The 26,191-nt window shown below is 39.4% G+C and overlaps 3 protein-coding genes across 3 annotated transcripts; all 3 read right to left on the reverse strand.

Annotated features, from left to right (window-relative positions):
* Positions 1-6,814: 6,814 nt before the first annotated feature.
* LOC137062211 (zona pellucida sperm-binding protein 4-like) lies at positions 6,815-8,948 on the reverse strand. The gene is made up of 9 exons (XM_067433057.1): positions 8,715-8,948; positions 8,328-8,655; positions 8,065-8,252; positions 7,901-7,998; positions 7,672-7,829; positions 7,397-7,589; positions 7,180-7,327; positions 7,008-7,080; positions 6,815-6,922 (listed from the first exon to the last, which is right to left on the reverse strand). The coding sequence occupies exons 1-9, from the start codon at positions 8,907-8,909 to the stop codon at positions 6,846-6,848; spliced, it is 1,458 nt and encodes a 485-aa protein (XP_067289158.1). The 5' UTR covers positions 8,910-8,948; the 3' UTR covers positions 6,815-6,845.
* A 4,399-nt stretch (positions 8,949-13,347) lies between these two features.
* On the reverse strand, positions 13,348-15,370 carry LOC137062228 (zona pellucida sperm-binding protein 4-like). Its single transcript, XM_067433077.1, has 9 exons — positions 15,248-15,370; positions 14,861-15,188; positions 14,598-14,785; positions 14,434-14,531; positions 14,205-14,362; positions 13,930-14,122; positions 13,713-13,860; positions 13,541-13,613; positions 13,348-13,455 (listed from the first exon to the last, which is right to left on the reverse strand). Exons 1-9 carry the CDS (start codon positions 15,329-15,331, stop codon positions 13,379-13,381), a joined length of 1,347 nt encoding a protein of 448 aa, XP_067289178.1. The 5' UTR covers positions 15,332-15,370; the 3' UTR covers positions 13,348-13,378.
* Positions 15,371-22,484: 7,114 nt separating this feature from the next.
* On the reverse strand, positions 22,485-24,499 carry LOC137062217 (zona pellucida sperm-binding protein 4-like). Its single transcript, XM_067433065.1, has 8 exons — positions 23,998-24,499; positions 23,735-23,922; positions 23,571-23,668; positions 23,342-23,499; positions 23,067-23,259; positions 22,850-22,997; positions 22,678-22,750; positions 22,485-22,592 (listed from the first exon to the last, which is right to left on the reverse strand). Exons 1-8 carry the CDS (start codon positions 24,458-24,460, stop codon positions 22,516-22,518), a joined length of 1,398 nt encoding a protein of 465 aa, XP_067289166.1. The 5' UTR covers positions 24,461-24,499; the 3' UTR covers positions 22,485-22,515.
* Between the last annotated feature and the right edge of the window lie 1,692 nt (positions 24,500-26,191).

A 26,191-nucleotide genomic window follows, 5' to 3' on the forward strand; every position in this document is an offset into this window, starting at 1 on the left:
CTTCCCTCTTCATTAACAATCACGATTCTCCAGACTTGCCCAAATGGGAGCTTATGCTACCAGAAGATTCTCATTGGTTCTCAAATATATACACGTGTGATATTTCTTGATTCCAATTGGCCAGATTTGTCATATTGAAGACAAGTAAAAAGGTTCATGCACAGGTTTGGGTTTGCTACTAGAGCTTGCTCAAAATACTTTGAGTAGATGTTTGGTGCATTCTGCTTTGCTTGTAGACATGTTGAAATATTAACTAGCATTATATACCTATTTTTAGTGATGGGCAGACCGAGGCTTCGTGAAGCACTGAAACAGTTGAAGCAAATGTGCCGAAGCTTCGAAACAACACCCGACACCCGTCTCCATGACGCCATCTAGTGGACACTGGCGTGTATTGATCTGAAATAACCTTGACTGTGATCTACTGTTTGTAAAAAAAACACACAAAAAAAAACACGTTTTTAACATCTGGCTCACAACTACTTGGTTTTGTAACCTGTAGCCTCCTCGTTGTAAATAACTTTAGTTTTTTGTTTTGTTTTTTTTGAAAAATTAAGATTATTAAAAGAAATAAAGCCACAATGTGTCATTTGTTCCATAACATTTTTATTAAAAAATATGAATTAAGACATACAAATGAGTGAAAATTACTGAAAGTTAAGTTAATGGATCCGATCCTGCATTCTGGGTCAATACAATACACACATCTCACTTTATGTGGTGTTTCCAAATGGAAATGCTCCCACACCAGATGTAGTACGAGATTTCGTTTTTGATTTAAAAAAGCATTGTCATTTCATCATTGTGATATTTTAGAGAAGCATACATTTTTAAGCTTTGATAATTTTAGGCGTTTAAGTACACTTGTTTAGTCTACAAAATGTGACATAATCTTGCTCCCACTCCACTGCATGGCTTTTTCCAAAGACTTGACAGTGGAGGTTATACACGGGCCTGTGTCAAAGGAGACTGCGTGATAGGCTCACCACTTTTGGGCAAAATGTTTTGTCAGTAATAGGTGGTAAACTCTGGAATAGCTTGCCCCTTTCAACAAGAGAATGTCCTACACTCAACACCTTTAAAACTCACTTAAAACAGTGGCTTCTTGAAAACCAGAGGTGTACTCATATTTAACTGTCATACATTTATCAATAGCACATGTACACTTACACTGTAAATCTGAACGTAGTATAGAGGTGAATGAACAATGTCTTGCCATTTGTGTAATTTTTTGTTTAGTTTTTTGGTGAATGATGTTGTATGATTGTTGGCTGTCTTTGTTATTTTTGTTATCTGCCTATAGGGACTGCAGATGAAAAGTAGTTATTTTTACTAATTCTGGCATATTTGCATGGTGTATTTTTATACAACAATGTTCATGAATATGCTTGGTCCCTATTAAATAAACGAATAAAATAAAACAAAAATATATCACCTATGAATATCTATCTATCTATCTATCTATCTATCTATCTATCTATCTATCTATCTATCTATCTATCTATCTATCTATCTATCTATCTATCTATCTATCTATCTATCTATATATAATTCTATCTGTCTATCTATCTATCTATCTATCTATCTATCTATCTATCTATCTATCTATCTATATATATATATATATATATATATATATATATATATATATATATATATATATATATATATAATTCTATATCTATAATTCTAACTTAGCCTATATGAATGTGTTACTAGCCTATATCTATCCTATCGGTCACTGATCAGTCAATATATCTCTTTTAAATCTAGCCTAAATATAACTAACCATAGCGCACAATAAATCTCACTTATATCACAAAATCTCTCTCCTCTGACAAAAACCCACGAGGTGAAGATGGGTTAACTTCACCTGTAAACTGTGGGGAATGAGGTTCATTCAGATGTGTGACTGTGCGGTTTGTTCCCGCCCCTTTTAATCAAAGCAGTTTCGACCATAGACCGTAAAAAAATATGGACGACTCGACATCATCCGTTTCCGCTTGTCAGATTTGAAGCTTTCAGGCGCCCTTGCACGGCGCGGACATCTTGGGACCGAGTCTGCGCAGTAGCGATTTCGGGACCGGAGTTGCGCAGTAGAGCGCAGGAAGTAGAGCAGGAAGTACAGCCGCGATTTCAAAAGCCCGCCCACACTCTCGCAGATGCAGAACAATTAATTATGTTGGTGTGAAATAAACAGTTATGGAAATGTAGAAATTAAAGCTAAAGATCTAATCTGCTCCCAAAAATTTCGAAAAAAGTCCGTTAGTGCCTCAGTGACAACTTCACTCAGAGAAGCCGTCAGTCTCAGCTGTCAATCATGACGTCACACCCCCCGTTTTTATAGCATCAAATAACTAACTCAGACTAAACTTATTTTTAAAACGAACACCTGAAATGAAATCATCGTGATGATAACTGCCTTCAGTGACATACACTAACTTTGGGGAACATTTTTTGAAGTGTAATTTTATTATTTAGTTTGCCTCGCGTCCATTAGAAAACACAGAGGGGCGGCTATACTGGGACCGGTCACCGGGGGGCGATCGAGGCGCGAAAGCTTCAGTAAATGAGAGGGAGACTGCAGGCTTGGTTTCGACAGGCGCACCTGATGAAACACTTCGGTGCTTCGTTTAGCGGCAGTCACGTGGCATGGGTGTGTCGAATCACAGCTCGGAGCAGCGTTTCGAAGCATCCGCGCTTCGGGATCTCGATGCAGCGTCGAAACGTCAGGTTCGCGTCAGCCATCCCTACCTATTTTAAAACAGAGAAATCTAAATATCTAAAGAGCAAGTAAAATCAAATATTTCTGATATAATATTATCATTAAATTATGTGAGGTAATACAGCCCAAATACTCAGAAAAAAAATGGCAGAAATAGACTTCATACAATCAGACACCTAAAAGTTATTTGTAAAGCAATTTAAGAGTATGTGAGATAAAATAAAGTTAATGTCTTTTTGTTTTACTCCTGGGCACTGCAAATTTCCTCCGCTGCTACATATACAAATTGCGCAATATTAATATATTTTCAATCATATATGTCCTACATGGTAAAAAATAAAAAAAAAATAAAAAAAAAATTGCTGGATGCTAAATATTGTATGTGTTAAAATATAGCCATACAAGGTCAATGCATACATTGCAGTAGCTTTATTCCTTTATATTTCCTTTAATATAGGCTATTTTGCATATCTTTGCAGTATATTGCCATATATTTGTTTCGTAATAGTGTTCTACCTATACAAACTATTTGTTAACAGTAATATCAGCAATATTTAAAAAAAAATAATTAAACCTAAAAAATAGCCTTAGTTCTGTCATCGCAAACTGCGCATGCGTCAACGCGCCGCGGCCAGGCGGAAATCAATCGCGGGTTCATTGCCTCCGCCTATGATATGATTGCCTCCCAGCGGGACCGCGAATTTTCGAGCTCCCTGTAAGATTTGTGTTTGACATGTCATTCTCAATGCAAATGTTAACTTATTTAATGGCAAGATTTGCTAAAAGATTTGTAAATTGTTTGTTTCTGTAATCATGTCGGTGCCACAGCCTTAGTGTTAGGGAACGTACAGGTAACGTTAGCCTAATTATGCTGCAAAATCAAGCTCTTCTCTAATATCGAATCCTCTTTAAATTCAAATTCATGACCAGTGTTTTGTTTTCCTCTAGTCTCTGCATATCCACATTCATCAATACATCATGCTTCAGGTCAGAGGTCACTCTTTTGGCGTAAGTAGACACGCACGGTTAACTGCCGGAAGATATTTTAGTCTATAAAGTCAAAAATATGGTTATTTTTCTAATAAAAAATGCATAGCTTCTCTTCAGAAGGCCTTTATAAAAATATTTTTTTAAATGTCCTGATAATTTACTCACCCCCATGTCATCCAAGATGTTCATGTCTTTCTTTCTTCAGTCGAAAAGAAATTAAGTTTTTTGAAGAAAATTTTCCAGGATTTTTCAGCATATAATGGTTTTCAGTTGCAACCAAAATACTGAAGGTCCAAATCAATGCAGTTCCGCCTCTGTGTTTACAAAGCGCTCATGTGGAGACTAATACAAATGCCCTTTAGCACAAAAAAAGGGTAAAACAACAATACATGATGATTTTGAAGTTGAAAATTGTGTTTTTGCTAAAGGCCGTTTGTATTAGTCTTCACACGAGCGCTTTGTAAACACGAGGGCGGGACTTTTGCTTACGTCTATGTGACCATTTACATGTGATTATGTCATCCTTGGCACCTCGCAGAGCTGAGCAAGTTGAACAATGAGGGTTAAAAAAGTATATTCATTTTTTTAAATGATCATTTGACTAGATAAGACCCTATTCCTTATCTGGGATCACGCAGAGGCTATGAAGCCCTTTGAAACTGCATTGATTTGGACCTTCAACATTTTGTTTGCAATTGAAAAGCATTATATGATGAACAAGTCTGGAATGTTTTCTTCAAGAAACTTAATTTCTTTTCCACTGAAGAAAGAAAGACATGAACATCTTGGATGAGATGGGGGCGAGTAAATTATCAGTCAATTTTAATTTTGGTGTGAACTAATCCGTTAATTATCGTTGATTGATGGCCATTATACTGTGTTCAATGTATTTTGTTGTTGTTTTTTGGGTTTTCTTTTTTTCCTGAGCAAAGTTCAGTTTGCTATCAAGTTGGAATTGTAAATTACTCATGTGGAGTATAATTTGAGTGTTTCATTTTGTGTTGAAATAAAAGTGTTTCCATCACAAATGTGTGTATGTCATTGATTGAAATCATATATGTTTAGCATATGCAGAGATGTTGTAATAATGACTGAAATCATGTATGATTATTATATGTAGTTTATATGTATAGTATATAAACTTGAAGAGCTAGCACACCATTTCCCTATTAAAAAATATGAAATCTGAATGAAAAGGATATAAAAAAATGAAAAAATGTAAATAAATCCTATATGACTTTAATTTGACTAGCATATGATTCAGTATAAGAACTTTATATGATTTGTATATGAATATCAGGTATTTGCCACTAATACCATATACCATTGCATACTGTTTACATGTAAAACTCATATTTTTGCAGTATTCATACATGACCCAAAAATACCCTACAAGTTGTCTGTGTGCTCTTTAGTATGAAATGGGCCATAAACGGTCTGATTTTGTGTATGGCATATATGGGACTTACATTAAACATACAAGATAATTCTGAATGATTTAAGCAAGGAAGATATATGGTTGCCATATATGAACCATATAGGTTTTTTTTCTTCATATGGGGTAGTAGATAACTAGGTGTTGGATTGTCCTTAATTTAGTAAAAATACGTAAGGTGGCTTCGTCACGTCTCACTCCGCGATTGGAGTGTTGATGTCAGAATACCTTTTATCCAACTGCAATGTTTTTGATCCTTCTCTAACTCATCAAGCTTGGAACATACTCTGCAAGAATAAGACACTTGTTTGTTTTCTCGAGGTGGCAAGAACAAGAACAAAGTTTGTTCTGGTCAGTACATTCTCTAACTCTACTGACCTTACCTTGTATCAGTCTCTTCTCTCTTCTTTCTCTACAAATGTCTCCACTGCTAAAACAACATACTACCACAACAAAATCAACAATTGCTCTGACTCTCGCGCACTCTTTAAAACATTCTCCTGTCTTCTTTGTCCTCCTCCTCCCCCTCCTTCATCAACTCTTACAGCTGATGACTTTGCATCATATTTCACAAACAAAACCTCTCTCATCAGCAACCAGTTCTCCTCACCACAAACTGACACGCACATCTCAACAACTAACGCGAACACGGTTCCATCCTTCTCTCCGAGGCAGATATTTCTAAACTCATCCTTTCCAATCACCCTACTACCTGTCCACTTGATCCTATACCCACTCACCTCCTTCAGGCCATTTCTTCTTCAATCACTCCTGCACTCACTCACATTGTCAACACTTCTATTCACACGGGAACCTTTCCCACAGCATTTAAGCAGGCTCGGGTAACCCCACTGCTTAAGAAACCCTCTCTGAATCCAGCACTTTTAGAAAACTACACTGATGACCATTGCTGCGTTCCACTCCACTTTAAGACAGGCACTTGCAAACTTCCCTAAGCACTAAACAATTTTGTAAAGGAAAATAAATAATAAATCAACTCCATAGTGGATTCGAAGTGATCAAGGGCTTAGGGCGTTCCAGTTCAGTCCATTGCAAAGTTTCCGCCAGTAGTGGGCACTCATGCAACGTAAGCAATGACGCACATCCGAGTGAACGAGACGGAGGGAAGTTTGCAAGTGAAGGGCATGATAAAAACGGAACGCAGCACATGTCCACTGTCTTAGTTCCATTCATTGCCAATGAAAAACTCCTATACAGATTCCCCATTAGTTCTAGCAGGTCACATTAGTCAAGCTGGCATCACATGACTACATCTACCTATTAGTCCAATGTGGTTGTCTGAGGAAGGGCAACATGCTTGTTGCTTAAGGCTTTCAGTACATGTGCTTGGGGAGCCCTTTCGCTGCTCTTATCTACAATGCACAGGGAGTTCTTGCCTGGAACAGAACCATACCACCAAGCTAAACTATATGCTAAATATAGAGGATAACTGAGGGTAATCCCTGTCACTAATTTGAAGTGTTCCACAAGTGGACAGGGGAGGTTTAGATGGACAGACCCTTGACTCATTATGACAGGATGAGACTACACATGTACTTAAGACATTCTAAGTCAACCCATTTCATATAAAGTCTGGTTTAGATTAGTGACCCAATAAAGCAAACCCAACGGCATCAGAAAGCAAGACCAAAGAGACACTGCTGTTGAGTTTCATGTTTATTAAGACCATTAAAGTCACATGACCATGGTAACTTCTCCACTAGACACCACAGTTTGTCCAACGGAGACTGTCTTGACATCAGCATCTCTTCCTGGAAAAGAAATGGCAGAATTGTGAGGGGCATTTAAAAACCAAATTCTCATGGTTCCTGAAGTCAGTTTACAGCAAGCACTCACTTTTCCTAGCGCAGCTTTGCTCACAGGAGCCAGAAGAGGGGTGGCACACCGCTGTACTACAGTGGATGAAGATCTAGCAGAGAGGGAAAAGGGTCAAGCCACATAAGCCACTATAAAAAACAAAAAAAACAAAGACTAATATCAAGGGTTCAGGCAAGGCTGTGGAGCTTACGGTTTCCTGCAGAGGAGCAAGTGATGCTGGATCCACAAATGTGAACATCTTCACAACAAAGCGCTTGTAGTGGGTTGGGAACTGAAGACCAGAAAATCCAGCCACCGGAACCAGTGTGGTCAGGTAACGGTCATCCCGGTAAGGGCATCTGAAAGGCAAAGGGGCAGTCAGAAAGGCCTTACAGCACACTAGATGGATGAAGACCAGCCTTACTCACCCATCTACCAGAAGGTCCCACTGGGGTAGACTGAGTGGGCTGGGGGTTGATGTTGCCCAGCAACGTCCCAGCATCAGGACAATGTTGGGGTCAGTCCTCTCCAACACGCGCACCTCAACAAACACAGGCTCCCGCAGGACTTTTGTGATCGGATAATCAGCATCACTGTAGTAGGACGTGTACGCCTCATCCCCTGAGGAAGAACACAGCGTTTAAACAGAAACTGCTGCAACCTGGAGTTGTAGAAAATCATCCATACTTGGACAGACACTTGCCTTCTGCACAGCCTTTGGTGACACATTGACCATTTGCCAGTCTAAGCTCCACCCTGAGGGGTCCAGAAGCAGCTACTGGTGGAGGTGCAGGAACAGTGTTGACCTCCACAACCAGAGCTTCCACAGAAGTACCAGAGTACCTACACTGGAAGAGAAGCCTGGACAACAAACAGAGAGCTTGTAGCATTTGTAAAGGATTAACATGCATGCTAGACAATAAGTCACCTACTCAAAATGGCTGTCCCTTGTGATGGAACCAAGTGGTCCGACACCCACTTCATACGAGGAGGTCATTCTGTTTTCATACACCACATATCCACTGTCCTCCTGCAAATAGTAACTGTTGGCATCCAGTCCATTCTAAGCAGAAGAGAAGCACAAGCAGCTACTCACCATCATGCTCGTGCCACATGCAGTGACAGGGAACTGGTATATAGCAAAGGAAGGTGTGGATCCCACAGGACTGCAAGGTGGGTCATTTCCACCCAGGAGACGGACTGAATCCAGGCTCAAGCGAGGCAGAGTGACATCTCTAGCCACCACTACCACAAACTGACCATCTCTTATACACTGGACAGTCACTGGAACAAAGAGAGCAGGTTATTGCTGAAGAGAAGTTTAACATGAACCCCTTTAAATTGACTCAACACTCTTACCTGCCTTCCCATAGTAACACTGCTGTCCGTTAAAGCAGCAGTTGAGCGCTCCACAGTCAGCACCACTGATACCATCTGGGCCACATTGGATCTGCTCATAATCAGCTACAACGCATTTGTCAAGGGGCTCTGCCTGCACCACTGGCTGCTTAGACTGAACCTGCTGTTGAATCGGTTGACTAGCTTGTTGTTGAACCCACTGAGAAGACGGTTGACTAGCTTGTTTCTGAACCTGCTGATTAGCTTGTGTCTGAACCCACTGAGAAGACTGTTGACTAGCTTGTTTCTGAACCCACTGAGAAGACTGTTGACTAGCTTGTTTCTGAACCTGCTGATTAGCTTGTGTTGAACCCACTGAGGAGACTGCTGACTAGCTTGTTTCGGAACCTGCTGATTAGCTTGTTGTTGAACCCACTGAGGAAACTGTTGACCAACTTGCTTCTGAAGCCGCTGGTCAGTTTGCTGTAACATCAGAGCTTGAGGATTCTGGGGCAGATTACTCCACTGTGGAACAGCATGACAGAAAGCACAAAACCACACACAAAGTGCCAGAGACTGCACTGCACACCAACTTCCTGCCATTGTTCAACAGCTAGTCACACTGTTGAGATGCTGCCCTTTGGTCTTTTTGTATTCCACAGATTTTGGCTAATTAACGATAATCCCTTCCCTCTTCATTAACAATCACGATTCTCCAGACTTGCCCAAATGGGAGCTTATGCTACCAGAAGATTCTCATTGGTTCTCAAATATATACACGTGTGATATTTCTTGATTCCAATTGGCCAGATTTGTCATATTGAAGACAAGTAAAAAGGTTCATGCACAGGTTTGCTACTAGAGCTTGCTCAAAATACTTTGAGTAGATGTTTGGTGCATTCTGCTTTGCTTGTAGACATGTTGAAATATTAACTAGCATTATATACCTATTTTAAAACAGAGAAATCTAAATATCTAAAGAGCAAGTAAAATCAAATATTTCTGATATAATATTATCATTAAATTATGTGAGGTAATACAGCCCAAATACTCAGAAAAAAAAAAATGGCAGAAATAGACTTCATACAATCAGACACCTAAAAGTTATTTGTAAAGCAATTTAAGAGTATGTGAGATAAAATAAAGTTAATGTCTTTTTGTTTTACTCCTGGGCACTGCAAATTTCCTCCGCTGCTGTCCCACATATACAAATTGCGCAATATTAATATATTTTCAATCATATATGTCCTACATGGTAAAAAAATAAAAAAAAAATAAAAAAAATATGCTGGATGCTAAATATTGTATGTGTTAAAATATAGCCATACAAGGTCAATGCATACATTGCAGTAGCTATATTAAAAAAGGCTTTAGTTTCCTTTATTCCTTTATATTTCCTTCAATATAGGCTATTTTGCATATCTTTGCAGTATATTCCCATATATTTGTTTCGTAATAGTGTTCTACCTATACAAACTATTTGTTAACAGTAATATCAGCAATATTTAAAAAAAAATAATTAAACCTAAAAAATAGCCTTAGTTCTGTCATCGCAAACTGCGCATGCGTCAACGCGCCGCGGCCAGGCGGAAATCAATCGCGGGTTCATTGCCTCCGTCTATGATATGATTGCCTCCCAGCGGGACCGCGAATTGTCGAGCTCCCTGTAAGATTTGTGTTTGACATGTCATTCTCAATGCAAATGTTAACTTATTTAATGGCAAGATTTGCTAAAAGATTTGTAAATTGTTTGTTTCTGTAATCATGTCGGTGCCACAGCCTTAGTGTTAGGGAACATACAGGTAACGTTAGCCTAATTATGCTGCAAAATCAAGCTCTTCTCTTATATCGAATCCTCTTTAAATTCAAATTCATGACCAGTGTTTTGTTTTCCTCTAGTCTCTGCATATCCACATTCATCAATACATCATGCTTCAGGTCAGAGGTCACTCTTTTGGCGTAAGTAGACACGCACGGTTAACTGCCGGAAGATATTTTAGTCTATAAAGTCAAAAATATGGTTATTTTTCTAATAAAAAATGCATAGCTTCTCTTCAGAAGGCCTTTATAAAAATATTTTTTTAAATGTCCTGATAATTTACTCACCCCCATGTCATCCAAGATGTTCATGTCTTTCTTTCTTCAGTCGAAAAGAAATTAAGTTTTTTGAAGAAAATTTTCCAGGATTTTTCAGCATATAATGGTTTTCAGTTGCAACCAAAATACTGAAGGTCCAAATCAATGCAGTTCCGCCTCTGTGTTTACAAAGCGCTCATGTGGAGACTAATACAAATGCCCTTTAGCACAAAAAAAGGGTAAAACAACAATACATGATGATTTTGAAGTTGAAAATTGTGTTTTTGCTAAAGGCCGTTTGTATTAGTCTTCACACGAGCGCTTTGTAAACACGAGGGCGGGACTTCTGCTTACGTCTATGTGACCATTTACATGTGATTATGTCATCCTTGGCACCTCGCAGAGCTGAGCAAGTTGAACAATGAGGGTTAAAAAAGTATATTCATTTTTTTAAATGATCATTTGACTAGATAAGACCCTATTCCTTATCTGGGATCACGCAGAGGCTATGAAGCCCTTTGAAACTGCATTGATTTGGACCTTCAACATTTTGTTTGCAATTGAAAAGCATTATATGATGAACAAGTCTGGAATGTTTTCTTCAAGAAACTTAATTTCTTTTCCACTGAAGAAAGAAAGACATGAACATCTTGGATGAGATGGGGGCGAGTAAATTATCAGTCAATTTTAATTTTGGTGTGAACTAATCCGTTAATTATCGTTGATTGATGGCCATTATACTGTGTTCAATGTATTTTGTTGTTGTTTTTTGGGTTTTCTTTTTTTTCCTGAGCAAAGTTCAGTTTGCTATCAAGTTGGAATTGTAAATTACTCATGTGGAGTATAATTTGAGTGTTTCATTTTGTGTTGAAATAAAAGTGTTTCCATCACAAATGTGTGTATGTCATTGATTGAAATCATATATGTTTAGCATATGCAGAGATGTTGTAATAATGACTGAAATCATGTATGATTATTATATGTAGTTTATATGTATAGTATATAAACTTGAAGAGCTAGCACACCATTTCCCTATTAAAAAATATGAAATCTGAATGAAAAGGATATAAAAAAATGAAAAAATGTAAATAAATCCTATACGACTTTAATTTGACTAGCATATGATTCAGTATAAGAACTTTATATGATTTGTATATGAATATCAGGTATTTGCCACTAATACCATATACCATTGCATACTGTTTACATGTAAAACTCATATTTTTGCAGTATTCATACATGACCCAAAAATACCCTACAAGTTGTCTGTGTGCTCTTTAGTATGAAATGGGCCATAAACGGTCTGATTTTGTGTATGGCATATATGGGACTTACATTAAACATACAAGATAATTCTGAATGATTTAAGCAAGGAAGATATATGGTTGCCATATATGAACCATATAGGTTTTTTTTCTTCATATGGGGTAGTAGATAACTAGGTGTTGGATTGTCCTTAATTTAGTAAAAATACGTAAGGTGGCTTCGTCACGTCTCACTCCGCGATTGGAGTGTTGATGTCAGAATACCTTTTATCCAACTGCAATGTTTTTGATCCTTCTCTAACTCATCAAGCTTGGAACATACTCTGCAAGAATAAGACACTTGTTTGTTTTCTCGAGGTGGCAAGAACAAGAACAAAGTTTGTTCTGGTCAGTACATTCTCTAACTCTACTGACCTTACCTTGTATCAGTCTCTTCTCTCTTCTTTCTCTACAAATGTCTCCACTGCTAAAACAACATACTACCACAACAAAATCAACAATTGCTCTGACTCTCGCGCACTCTTTAAAACATTCTCCTGTCTTCTTTGTCCTCCTCCTCCCCCTCCTTCATCAACTCTTACAGCTGATGACTTTGCATCATATTTCACAAACAAAACCTCTCTCATCAGCAACCAGTTCTCCTCACCACAAACTGACACGCACATCTCAACAACTAACGCGAACACGGTTCCATCCTTCTCTCCGAGGCAGATATTTCTAAACTCATCCTTTCCAATCACCCTACTACCTGTCCACTTGATCCTATACCCACTCACCTCCTTCAGGCCATTTCTTCTTCAATCACTCCTGCACTCACTCACATTGTCAACACTTCTATTCACACGGGAACCTTTCCCACAGCATTTAAGCAGGCTCGGGTAACCCCACTGCTTAAGAAACCCTCTCTGAATCCAGCACTTTTAGAAAACTACACTGATGACCATTGCTGCGTTCCACTCCACTTTAAGACAGGCACTTGCAAACTTCCCTAAGCACTAAACCATTTTGTAAAGGAAAATAAATAATAAATCAACTCCATAGTGGATTCGAAGTGATCAAGGGCTTAGGGCGTTCCAGTTCAGTCCATTGCAAAGTTTCCGCCAGTAGTGGGCACTCAGGCAACGTAAGCAATGACGCACATCCGAGTGAACGAGACGGAGGGAAGTTTGCAAGTGAAGGGCATGATAAAAATGGAACGCAGCACATGTCCACTGTCTTAGTTCCATTCATTGCCAATGAAAAACTCCTATACAGATTCCCCATTAGTTCTAGCAGGTCACATTAGTCAAGCTGGCATCACCTGACTACATCTACCTATTAGTCCAATGTGGTTGTCTGAGGAAGGGCAACATGCTTGTTGCTTAAGGCTTTCATTACATGTGCTTGGGGAGCCCTTTCGCTGCTCTTATCTACAATGCACAGGGAGTTCTTGCCTGGAACAGAACCATACCACCAAGCTAAACTATATGCTAAATATAGAGGATAACTGAGGGTAATCCCTGTCACTAATTTGAAGTGTTCCACAAGTGGACAGGGGAGGTTTAGATGGACAGACCCTTGACTCATTATGACAGGATGAGACTACACATGTACTTAAGACATTCTAAGTCAACCCATTTCATATAAAGTCTGGTTTAGATTAGTGACACAATAAAGCAAACCCAACGGCATCAGAAAGCAAGACCAAAGAGACACTGCTGTTGAGTTTCATGTTTATTAAGACCATTAAAGTCACATGACCATGGTAACTTCTCCACTAGACACCACAGTTTGTCCAACGGAGACTGTCTTGACATCAGCATCTCTTCCTGGAAAAGAAATGGCAGAATTGTGAGGGGCATTTAAAAAACAAATTCTCATGGTTCCTGAAGTCAGTTTACAGCAAGCACTCACTTTTCCTAGCGCAGCTTTGCTCACAGGAGCCAGAAGAGGGGTGGCACACCGCTGTACTACAGTGGATGAAGATCTAGCAGAGAGGGAAAAGGGTCAAGCCACATAAGCCACTATAAAAAACAAAAAAAACAAAGACTAATATCAAGGGTTCAGGCAAGGCTGTGGAGCTTACGGTTTCCTGCAGAGGAGCAAGTGATGCTGGATCCACAAATGTGAACATCTTCACAACAAAGCGCTTGTAGTGGGTTGGGAACTGAAGACCAGAAAATCCAGCCACCGGAACCAGTGTGGTCAGGTAACGGTCATCCCGGTAAGGGCATCTGAAAGGCAAAGGGGCAGTCAGAAAGGCCTTACAGCACACTAGATGGATGAAGACCAGCCTTACTCACCCATCTACCAGAAGGTCCCACTGGGGTAGACTGAGTGGGCTGGGGGTTGATGTTGCCCAGCAACGTCCCAGCATCAGGACAATGTTGGGGTCAGTCCTCTCCAACACGCGCACCTCAACAAACACAGGCTCCCGCAGGACTTTTGTGATCGGATAATCAGCATCACTGTAGTAGGACGTGTACGCCTCATCCCCTGAGGAAGAACACAGCGTTTAAACAGAAACTGCTGCAACCTGGAGTTGTAGAAAATCATCCATACTTGGACAGACACTTGCCTTCTGCACAGCCTTTGGTGACACATTGACCATTTGCCAGTCTAAGCTCCACCCTGAGGGGTCCAGAAGCAGCTACTGGTGGAGGTGCAGGAACAGTGTTGACCTCCACAACCAGAGCTTCCACAGAAGTACCAGAGTACCTACACTGGAAGAGAAGCCTGGACAACAAACAGAGAGCTTGTAGCATTTGTAAAGGATTAACATGCATGCTAGACAATAAGTCACCTACTCAAAATGGCTGTCCCTTGTGATGGAACCAAGTGGTCCGACACCCACTTCATACGAGGAGGTCATTCTGTTTTCATACACCACATATCCACTGTCCTCCTGCAAATAGTAACTGTTGGCATCCAGTCCATTCTAAGCAGAAGAGAAGCACAAGCAGCTACTCACCATCATGCTCGTGCCACATGCAGTGACAGGGAACTGGTATATAGCAAAGGAAGGTGTGGATCCCACAGGACTGCAAGGTGGGTCATTTCCACCCAGGAGACGGACTGAATCCAGGCTCAAGCGAGGCAGAGTGACATCTCTAGCCACCACTACCACAAACTGACCATCTCTTATACACTGGACAGTCACTGGAACAAAGAGAGCAGGTTATTGCTGAAGAGAAGTTTAACATGAACCCCTTTAAATTGACTCAACACTCTTACCTGCCTTCCCATAGTAACACTGCTGTCCGTTAAAGCAGCAGTTGAGCGCTCCACAGTCAGCACCACTGATACCATCTGGGCCACATTGGATCTGCTCATAATCAGCTACAACGCATTTGTCAAGGGGCTCTGCCTGCACCACTGGCTGCTTAGACTGAACCTGCTGTTGAATCGGTTGACTAGCTTGTTGTTGAACCCACTGAGAAGACGGTTGACTAGCTTGTTTCTGAACCTGCTGATTAGCTTGTGTCTGAACCCACTGAGAAGACTGTTGACTAGCTTGTTTCTGAACCCACTGAGAAGACTGTTGACTAGCTTGTTTCTGAACCTGCTGATTAGCTTGTGTTGAACCCACTGAGGAGACTGCTGACTAGCTTGTTTCGGAACCTGCTGATTAGCTTGTTGTTGAACCCACTGAGGAAACTGTTGACCAACTTGCTTCTGAAGCCGCTGGTCAGTTTGCTGTAACATCAGAGCTTGAGGATTCTGGGGCAGATTACTCCACTGTGGAACAGCTAGTGATGTTAACAGTGACACCAAAGCTCCGAAGCGTGTGTCAAAAAAATGAAACTATTTTCTGTGAAGCTTTGTATCGATGCTTGATTCGTTCTATCAAAACCACGTGACCAATGACGTCCGAAGCTTCGTTTCACAAACACCCACGTGACTGATTCAGAAAGGTTTAAAAATGCGCGACACAGGGCGTGCCTGTGAGGTGTATTGCGTTGCATTGAGCGGGTTTTTTGTATTGCGCGAGTTTGTTATGGACCCTGTTGCAAAGAGAGGGCGTTCTGAAATGTGGGAACACTTTCATTTGATTTCGCCCAATTAAGTTGATCATTTATTTGGCTTTTGTTCTGCCGCATATATTTATCTATTTATTTATTTAATCCGCACCAGCCTATGACTTCATACATTAGAGACAAGTATAGGCTTATCCTTCTATAATCATGTGAAACTGTGTGTGTTTTTCCTTGTGTGCATGCATTTATTTAGCATACTTCCTTTATTCGTGAGTTTTATTTGTTTACAAACAGGAAAAATGTTCACATTCACAATACAAAATCATATCTTTATTGGTTTAAGTTACTAGGAGTATGCAATGGAACAGATTGCGTCATATAATGTCATATATAATATATTGATTAATTTATTAATCAATCCATTAATTCACTTTTTGCTTCTAGATAATGCGTCGGTTGCAAAACATTTTGCGACACAGCGCTTTCCCTCACTTTCACCAGCAGAGGTCCTCGTTGAGCTCTGACTTGAAAAGCTTCGAGTAATGAACCTTTTTCTGATACAACTGTGCTGAAAGCTTCACTGGTTCAGAAAGCTTCACTTCGCCATCACTAGGAACAGCATGACAGAAAGCACAAAACCACACACAAAGTGCCAGAGACTGCACTGCACACCAACTTCCTGCCATTGTTCAACAGCTAGTCACACTGTTGAGATGCTGCCCTTTGGTCTTTTTGTATTCCACAGATTTTGGCTAATTAACGATAATCCCTTCCCTCTTCATTAACAATCACGATTCTCCAGACTTGCCCAAATGGGAGCTTATGCTACCAGAAGATTCTCATTGGTTCTCAAATATATACACGTGTGATATTTCTTGATTCCAATTGGCCAGATTTGTCATATTGAAGACAAGTAAAAAGGTTCATGCACAGGTTTGGGTTTGCTACTAGAGCTTGCTCAAAATACTTTGAGTAGATGTTTGGTGCATTCTGCTTTGCTTGTAGACATGTTGAAATATTAACTAGCATTATATACCTATTTTTAGTGATGGGCAGACCGAGGCTTCGTGAAGCACTGAAACAGTTGAAGCAAATGTGCCGAAGCTTCGAAACAACAACCGACACCCGTCTCCATGACGCCATCTAGTGGACACTGGCGTGTATTGATCTGAAATAACCTTGACTGTGATCTACTGTTTGTAAAAAAAACACACAAAAAAAAACACGTTTTTAACATCTGGCTCACAACTACTTGGTTTTGTAACCTGTAGCCTCCTCGTTGTAAATAACTTTAGTTTTTTGTTTTGTTTTTTTGAAAAATTAAGATTATTAAAAGAAATAAAGCCACAATGTGTCATTTGTTCCATAACATTTTTATTAAAAAATATGAATTAAGACATACAAATGAGTGAAAATTACTGAAAGTTAAGTTAATGGATCCGATCCTGCATTCTGGGTCAATACAATACACACATCTCACTTTATGTGGTGTTTCCAAATGGAAATGCTCCCACACCAGATGTAGTACGAGATTTCGTTTTTGATTTAAAAAAGCATTGTCATTTCATCATTGCGATATTTTAGAGAAGCATACATTTTTAAGCTTTGATAATTTTAGGCGTTTAAGTACACTTGTTTAGTCTACAAAATGTGACATAATCTTGCTCCCACTCCACTGCATGGCTTTTTCCAAAGACTTGACAGTGGAGGTTATACACGGGCCTGTGTCAAAGGAGACTGCGTGATAGGCTCACCACTTTTGGGCAAAATGTTTTGTCAGTAATAGGTGGTAAACTCTGGAATAGCTTGCCCCTTTCAACAAGAGAATGTCCTACACTCAACACCTTTAAAACTCACTTAAAACAGTGGCTTCTTGAAAACCAGAGGTGTACTCATATTTAACTGTCATACATTTATCAATAGCACATGTACACTTACACTGTAAATCTGAACGTAGTATAGAGGTGAATGAACAATGTCTTGCCATTTGTGTAATTTTTTGTTTAGTTTTTTGGTGAATGATGTTGTATGATTGTTGGCTGTCTTTGTTATTTTTGTTATCTGCCTATAGGGACTGCAGATGAAAAGTAGTTATTTTTACTAATTCTGGCATATTTGCATGGTGTATTTTTATACAACAATGTTCATGAATATGCTTGGTCCCTATTAAATAAACGAATAAAATAAAACAAAAATATATCACCTATGAATATCTATCTATCTATCTATCTATCTATCTATCTATCTATCTATCTATCTATCTATCTATCTATATATAATTCTATCTGTCTATCTATCTATCTATCTATCTATCTATCTATCTATCTATCTATCTATCTATCTATCTATCTATCTATCTATATATATAATTCTATATCTATAATTCTAACTTAGCCTATATGAATGTGTTACTAGCCTATATCTATCCTATCGGTCACTGATCAGTCAATATATCTCTTTTAAATCTAGCCTAAATATAACTAACCATAGCGCACAATAAATCTCACTTATATCACAAAATCTCTCTCCTCTGACAAAAACCCACGAGGTGAAGATGGGTTAACTTCACTTGTAAACTGTGGGGAATGAGGTTCATTCAGATGTGTGACTGTGCGGTTTGTTCCCGCCCCTTTTAATCAAAGCAGTTTCGACAGGCGCACCTGATGAAACACTTCGGTGCTTCGTTTAGCGGCAGTCACGTGGCATGGGTGTGTCGAATCACAGCTCGGAGCAGCGTTTCGAAGCATCCGCGCTTCGGGATCTCGATGCAGCGTCGAAACGTCAGGTTCGCGTCAGCCATCCCTACCTATTTTAAAACAGAGAAATCTAAATATCTAAAGAGCAAGTAAAATCAAATATTTCTGATATAATATTATCATTAAATTATGTGAGGTAATACAGCCCAAATACTCAGAAAAAAAATGGCAGAAATAGACTTCATACAATCAGACACCTAAAAGTTATTTGTAAAGCAATTTAAGAGTATGTGAGATAAAATAAAGTTAATGTCTTTTTGTTTTACTCCTGGGCACTGCAAATTTCCTCCGCTGCTACATATACAAATTGCGCAATATTAATATATTTTCAATCATATATGTCCTACATGGTAAAAAATAAAAAAAAAATAAAAAAAAATTGCTGGATGCTAAATATTGTATGTGTTAAAATATAGCCATACAAGGTCAATGCATACATTGCAGTAGCTATATTAAAAAAGGCTTTAGTTTCCTTTATTCCTTTATATTTCCTTTAATATAGGCTATTTTGCATATCTTTGCAGTATATTCCCATATATTTGTTTCGTAATAGTGTTCTACCTATACAAACTATTTGTTAACAGTAATATCAGCAATATTTAAAAAAAAATAATTAAACCTAAAAAATAGCCTTAGTTCTGTCATCGCAAACTGCGCATGCGTCAACGCGCCGCGGCCAGGCGGAAATCAATCGCGGGTTCATTGCCTCCGCCTATGATATGATTGCCTCCCAGCGGGACCGCGAATTTTCGAGCTCCCTGTAAGATTTGTGTTTGACATGTCATTCTCAATGCAAATGTTAACTTATTTAATGGCAAGATTTGCTAAAAGATTTGTAAATTGTTTGTTTCTGTAATCATGTCGGTGCCACAGCCTTAGTGTTAGGGAACGTACAGGTAACGTTAGCCTAATTATGCTGCAAAATCAAGCTCTTCTCTTATATCGAATCCTCTTTAAATTCAAATTCATGACCAGTGTTTTGTTTTCCTCTAGTCTCTGCATATCCACATTCATCAATACATCATGCTTCAGGTCAGAGGTCACTCTTTTGGCGTAAGTAGACACGCACGGTTAACTGCCGGAAGATATTTTAGTCTATAAAGTCAAAAATATGGTTATTTTTCTAATAAAAAATGCATAGCTTCTCTTCAGAAGGCCTTTATAAAAATATTTTTTTAAATGTCCTGATAATTTACTCACCCCCATGTCATCCAAGATGTTCATGTCTTTCTTTCTTCAGTCGAAAAGAAATTAAGTTTTTTGAAGAAAATTTTCCAGGATTTTTCAGCATATAATGGTTTTCAGTTGCAACCAAAATACTGAAGGTCCAAATCAATGCAGTTCCGCCTCTGTGTTTACAAAGCGCTCATGTGGAGACTAATACAAATGCCCTTTAGCACAAAAAAAGGGTAAAACAACAATACATGATGATTTTGAAGTTGAAAATTGTGTTTTTGCTAAAGGCCGTTTGTTTTAGTCTTCACACGAGCGCTTTGTAAACACGAGGGCGGGACTTCTGCTTACGTCTATGTGACCATTTACATGTGATTATGTCATCCTTGGCACCTCGCAGAGCTGAGCAAGTTGAACAATGAGGGTTAAAAAAGTATATTCATTTTTTTAAATGATCATTTGACTAGATAAGACCCTATTCCTTATCTGGGATCACGCAGAGGCTATGAAGCCCTTTGAAACTGCATTGATTTGGACCTTCAACATTTTGTTTGCAATTGAAAAGCATTATATGATGAACAAGTCTGGAATGTTTTCTTCAAGAAACTTAATTTCTTTTCCACTGAAGAAAGAAAGACATGAACATCTTGGATGAGATGGGGGCGAGTAAATTATCAGTCAATTTTAATTTTGGTGTGAACTAATCCGTTAATTATCGTTGATTGATGGCCATTATACTGTGTTCAATGTATTTTGTTGTTGTTTTTTGGGTTTTCTTTTTTTCCTGAGCAAAGTTCAGTTTGCTATCAAGTTGGAATTGTAAATTACTCATGTGGAGTATAATTTGAGTGTTTCATTTTGTGTTGAAATAAAAGTGTTTCCATCACAAATGTGTGTATGTCATTGATTGAAATCATATATGTTAGAGATGTTGTAATAATGACTGAAATCATGTATGATTATTATATGTAGTTTATATGTATAGTATATAAAACTTGAAGAGCTAGCACACCATTTCCCTATTAAAAAATATGAAATCTGAATGAAAAGGATATAAAAAAATGAAAAAATGTAAATAAATCCTATATGACTTTAATTTGACTAGCATATGATTCAGTATAAGAACTTTATATGATTTGTATATGAATATCAGGTATTTGCCACTAATACCATATACCATTGCATACTGTTTACATGTAAAACTCATATTTTTGCAGTATTCATACATGACCCAAAAATACCCTACAAGTTGTCTGTGTGCTCTTTAGTATGAAATGGGCCATACACGGTCCGATTTTGTGTATGGCATATATGGGACTTACATTAAACATACAAGATAATTCTGAATGATTTAAGCAAGGAAGATATATGGTTGCCATATATGAACCATATAGGTTTTTTTTCTTCATATGGGGTAGTAGATAACTAGGTGTTGGATTGTCCTTAATTTAGTAAAAATACGTAAGGTGGCTTCGTCACGTCTCACTCCGCGATTGGAGTGTTGATGTCAGAATACCTTTTATCCAACTGCAATGTTTTTGATCCTTCTCTAACTCATCAAGCTTGGAACATACTCTGCAAGAATAAGACACTTGTTTGTTTTCTCGAGGTGGCAAGAACAAGAACAAAGTTTGTTCTGGTCAGTACATTCTCTAACTCTACTGACCTTACCTTGTATCAGTCTCTTCTCTCTTCTTTCTCTACAAATGTCTCCACTGCTAAAACAACATACTACCACAACAAAATCAACAATTGCTCTGACTCTCGCGCACTCTTTAAAACATTCTCCTGTCTTCTTTGTCCTCCTCCTCCCCCTCCTTCATCAACTCTTACAGCTGATGACTTTGCATCATATTTCACAAACAAAACCTCTCTCATCAGCAACCAGTTCTCCTCACCACAAACTGACACGCACATCTCAACAACTAACGCGAACACGGTTCCATCCTTCTCTCCGAGGCAGATATTTCTAAACTCATCCTTTCCAATCACCCTACTACCTGTCCACTTGATCCTATACCCACTCACCTCCTTCAGGCCATTTCTTCTTCAATCACTCCTGCACTCACTCACATTGTCAACACTTCTATTCACACGGGAACCTTTCCCACAGCATTTAAGCAGGCTCGGGTAACCCCACTGCTTAAGAAACCCTCTCTGAATCCAGCACTTTTAGAAAACTACACTGATGACCATTGCTGCATTCCACTCCACTTTAAGACAGGCACTTGCAAACTTCCCTAAGCACTAAACCATTTTGTAAAGGAAAATAAATAATAAATCAACTCCATAGTGGATTCGAAGTGATCAAGGGCTTAGGGCGTTCCAGTTCAGTCCATTGCAAAGTTTCCGCCAGTAGTGGGCACTCAGGCAACGTAAGCAATGACGCACATCCGAGTGAACGAGACGGAGGGAAGTTTGCAAGTGAAGGGCATGATAAAAACGGAACGCAGCACATGTCCACTGTCTTAGCTCCATTCATTGCCAATGAAAAACTCCTATACAGATTCCCCATTAGTTCTAGCAGGTCACATTAGTCAAGCTGGCATCACCTGACTACATCTACCTATTAGTCCAATGTGGTTGTCTGAGGAAGGGCAACATGCTTGTTGCTTAAGGCTTTCATTACATGTGCTTGGGGAGCCCTTTCGCTGCTCTTATCTACAATGCACAGGGAGTTCTTGCCTGGAACAGAACCATACCACCAAGCTAAACTATATGCTAAATATAGAGGATAACTGAGGGTAATCCCTGTCACTAATTTGAAGTGTTCCACAAGTGGACAGGGGAGGTTTAGAGGGACAGACCCTTGACTCATTATGACAGGATGAGACTACACATGTACTTAAGACATTCTAAGTCAACCCATTTCATATAAAGTCTGGTTTAGATTAGTGACACAATAAAGCAAACCCAACGGCATCAGAAAGCAAGACCAAAGAGACACTGCTGTTGAGTTTCATGTTTATTAAGACCATTAAAGTCACATGACCATGGTAACTTCTCCACTAGACACCACAGTTTGTCCAACGGAGACTGTCTTGACATCAGCATCTCTTCCTGGAAAAGAAATGGCAGAATTGTGAGGGGCATTTAAAAAACAAATTCTCATGGTTCCTGAAGTCAGTTTACAGCAAGCACTCACTTTTCCTAGCGCAGCTTTGCTCACAGGAGCCAGAAGAGGGGTGGCACACCGCTGTACTACAGTGGATGAAGATCTAGCAGAGAGGGAAAAGGGTCAAGCCACATAAGCCACTATAAAAAACAAAAAAAACAAAGACTAATATCAAGGGTTCAGGCAAGGCTGTGGAGCTTACGGTTTCCTGCAGAGGAGCAAGTGATGCTGGATCCACAAATGTGAACATCTTCACAACAAAGCGCTTGTAGTGGGTTGGGAACTGAAGACCAGAAAATCCAGCCACCGGAACCAGTGTGGTCAGGTAACGGTCATCCCGGTAAGGGCATCTGAAAGGCAAAGGGGCAGTCAGAAAGGCCTTACAGCACACTAGATGGATGAAGACCAGCCTTACTCACCCATCTACCAGAAGGTCCCACTGGGGTAGACTGAGTGGGCTGGGGGTTGATGTTGCCCAGCAACGTCCCAGCATCAGGACAATGTTGGGGTCAGTCCTCTCCAACACGCGCACCTCAACAAACACAGGCTCCCGCAGGACTTTTGTGATCGGATAATCAGCATCACTGTAGTAGGACGTGTACGCCTCATCCCCTGAGGAAGAACACAGCGTTTAAACAGAAACTGCTGCAACCTGGAGTTGTAGAAAATCATCCATACTTGGACAGACACTTGCCTTCTGCACAGCCTTTGGTGACACATTGACCATTTGCCAGTCTAAGCTCCACCCTGAGGGGTCCAGAAGCAGCTACTGGTGGAGGTGCAGGAACAGTGTTGACCTCCACAACCAGAGCTTCCACAGAAGTACCAGAGTACCTACACTGGAAGAGAAGCCTGGACAACAAACAGAGAGCTTGTAGCATTTGTAAAGGATTAACATGCATGCTAGACAATAAGTCACCTACTCAAAATGGCTGTCCCTTGTGATGGAACCAAGTGGTCCGACACCCACTTCATACGAGGAGGTCATTCTGTTTTCATACACCACATATCCACTGTCCTCCTGCAAATAGTAACTGTTGGCATCCAGTCCATTCTAAGCAGAAGAGAAGCACAAGCAGCTACTCACCATCATGCTCGTGCCACATGCAGTGACAGGGAACTGGTATATAGCAAAGGAAGGTGTGGATCCCACAGGACTGCAAGGTGGGTCATTTCCACCCAGGAGACGGACTGAATCCAGGCTCAAGCGAGGCAGAGTGACATCTCTAGCCACCACTACCACAAACTGACCATCTCTTATACACTGGACAGTCACTGGAACAAAGAGAGCAGGTTATTGCTGAAGAGAAGTTTAACATGAACCCCTTTAAATTGACTCAACACTCTTACCTGCCTTCCCATAGTAACACTGCTGTCCGTTAAAGCAGCAGTTGAGCGCTCCACAGTCAGCACCACTGATACCATCTGGGCCACATTGGATCTGCTCATAATCAGCTACAACGCATTTGTCAAGGGGCTCTGCCTGCACCACTGGCTGCTTAGACTGAACCTGCTGTTGAATCGGTTGACTAGCTTGTTGTTGAACCCACTGAGAAGACGGTTGACTAGCTTGTTGTTGAACCCACTGAGGAGACTGCTGACTAGCTTGTTTCGGAACCTGCTGATTAGCTTGTTGTTGAACCCACTGAGGAAACTGTTGACCAACTTGCTTCTGAAGCCGCTGGTCAGTTTGCTGTAACATCAGAGCTTGAGGATTCTGGGGCAGATTACTCCACTGTGGAACAGCATGACAGAAAGCACAAAACCACACACAAAGTGCCAGAGACTGCACTGCACACCAACTTCCTGCCATTGTTCAACAGCTAGTCACACTGTTGAGATGCTGCCCTTTGGTCTTTTTGTATTCCACAGATTTTGGCTAATTAACGATAATCCCTTCCCTCTTCATTAACAATCACGATTCTCCAGACTTGCCCAAATGGGAGCTTATGCTACCAGAAGATTCTCATTGGTTCTCAAATATATACACGTGTGATATTTCTTGATTCCAATTGGCCAGATTTGTCATATTGAAGACAAGTAAAAAGGTTCATGCACAGGTTTGGGTTTGCTACTAGAGCTTGCTCAAAATACTTTGAGTAGATGTTTGGTGCATTCTGCTTTGCTTGTAGACATGTTGAAATATTAACTAGCATTATATACCTATTTTTAGTGATGGGCAGACCGAGGCTTCGTGAAGCACTGAAACAGTTGAAGCAAATGTGCCGAAGCTTCGAAACAACGAAACAACACCCGACACCCGTCTCCATGACGCCATCTAGTGGACACTGGCGTGTATTGATCTGAAATAACCTTGACTGTGATCTACTGTTTGTAAAAAAAACACACAAAAAAAAACACGTTTTTAACATCTGGCTCACAACTACTTGGTTTTGTAACCTGTAGCCTCCTCGTTGTAAATAACTTTAGTTTTTTGTTTTGTTTTTTTGAAAAATTAAGATTATTAAAAGAAATAAAGCCACAATGTGTCATTTGTTCCATAACATTTTTATTAAAAAATATGAATTAAGACATACAAATGAGTGAAAATTACTGAAAGTTAAGTTAATGGATCCGATCCTGCATTCTGGGTCAATACAATACACACATCTCACTTTATGTGGTGTTTCCAAATGGAAATGCTCCCACACCAGATGTAGTACGAGATTTCGTTTTTGATTTAAAAAAGCATTGTCATTTCATCATTGCGATATTTTAGAGAAGCATACATTTTTAAGCTTTGATAATTTTAGGCGTTTAAGTACACTTGTTTAGTCTACAAAATGTGACATAATCTTGCTCCCACTCCACTGCATGGCTTTTTCCAAAGACTTGACAGTGGAGGTTATACACGGGCCTGTGTCAAAGGAGACTGCGTGATAGGCTCACCACTTTTGGGCAAAATGTTTTGTCAGTAATAGGTGGTAAACTCTGGAATAGCTTGCCCCTTTCAACAAGAGAATGTCCTACACTCAACACCTTTAAAACTCACTTAAAACAGTGGCTTCTTGAAAACCAGAGGTGTACTCATATTTAACTGTCATACATTTATCAATAGCACATGTACACTTACACTGTAAATCTGAACGTAGTATAGAGGTGAATGAACAATGTCTTGCCATTTGTGTAATTTTTTGTTTAGTTTTTTGGTGAATGATGTTGTATGATTGTTGGCTGTCTTTGTTATTTTTGTTATCTGCCTATAGGGACTGCAGATGAAAAGTAGTTATTTTTACTAATTCTGGCATATTTGCATGGTGTATTTTTATACAACAATGTTCATGAATATGCTTGGTCCCTATTAAATAAACGAATAAAATAAAACAAAAATATATCACCTATGAATATCTATCTATCTATCTATCTATCTATCTATCTATCTATCTATCTATCTATCTATCTATCTATCTATCTATAATTCTATCTGTCTATCTATCTATCTATCTATCTATCTATCTATCTATCTATCTATCTATCTATCTATCTATCTATCTATCTATATAATTCTATATCTATAATTCTAACTTAGCCTATATGAATGTGT

This window comes from Pseudorasbora parva, chromosome 23, assembly GCF_024679245.1.
Source record: "Pseudorasbora parva isolate DD20220531a chromosome 23, ASM2467924v1, whole genome shotgun sequence".
Classification (NCBI taxonomy): domain Eukaryota; kingdom Metazoa; phylum Chordata; class Actinopteri; order Cypriniformes; family Gobionidae; genus Pseudorasbora; species Pseudorasbora parva.

Excerpts from the sequence above, each read along its gene's own strand:
- LOC137062228 (XM_067433077.1), bottom strand. The coding sequence starts at position 15,331 with ATGTTACAGCAAACTGACCAGCGGCTTCAGAAGCAAGTTGGTCAACAG. Across the intron at positions 14,786-14,860 it reads GTGTTACTATGGGAAGGCAG|TGACTGTCCAGTGTATAAGA; the intron begins GTAAGAGTGTTG and ends TCTTTGTTCCAG. Across the intron at positions 13,861-13,929 it reads TGGGACCTTCTGGTAGATGG|ATGCCCTTACCGGGATGACC; the intron begins GTGAGTAAGGCT and ends TTTGCCTTTCAG.
- LOC137062217 (XM_067433065.1), bottom strand. The coding sequence starts at position 24,460 with ATGGCAGGAAGTTGGTGTGCAGTGCAGTCTCTGGCACTTTGTGTGTGG. Across the intron at positions 23,923-23,997 it reads GTGTTACTATGGGAAGGCAG|TGACTGTCCAGTGTATAAGA; the intron begins GTAAGAGTGTTG and ends TCTTTGTTCCAG. Across the intron at positions 22,751-22,849 it reads TTGCTCCTCTGCAGGAAACC|ATCTTCATCCACTGTAGTAC; the intron begins GTAAGCTCCACA and ends CCTCTCTGCTAG.
- LOC137062211 (XM_067433057.1), bottom strand. The coding sequence starts at position 8,909 with ATGGCAGGAAGTTGGTGTGCAGTGCAGTCTCTGGCACTTTGTGTGTGG. Across the intron at positions 8,656-8,714 it reads AACAACAAGCTAATCAGCAG|GTTCAGAAACAAGCTAGTCA; the intron begins GTTCCGAAACAA and ends GCTAATCAGCAG. Across the intron at positions 8,253-8,327 it reads GTGTTACTATGGGAAGGCAG|TGACTGTCCAGTGTATAAGA; the intron begins GTAAGAGTGTTG and ends TCTTTGTTCCAG.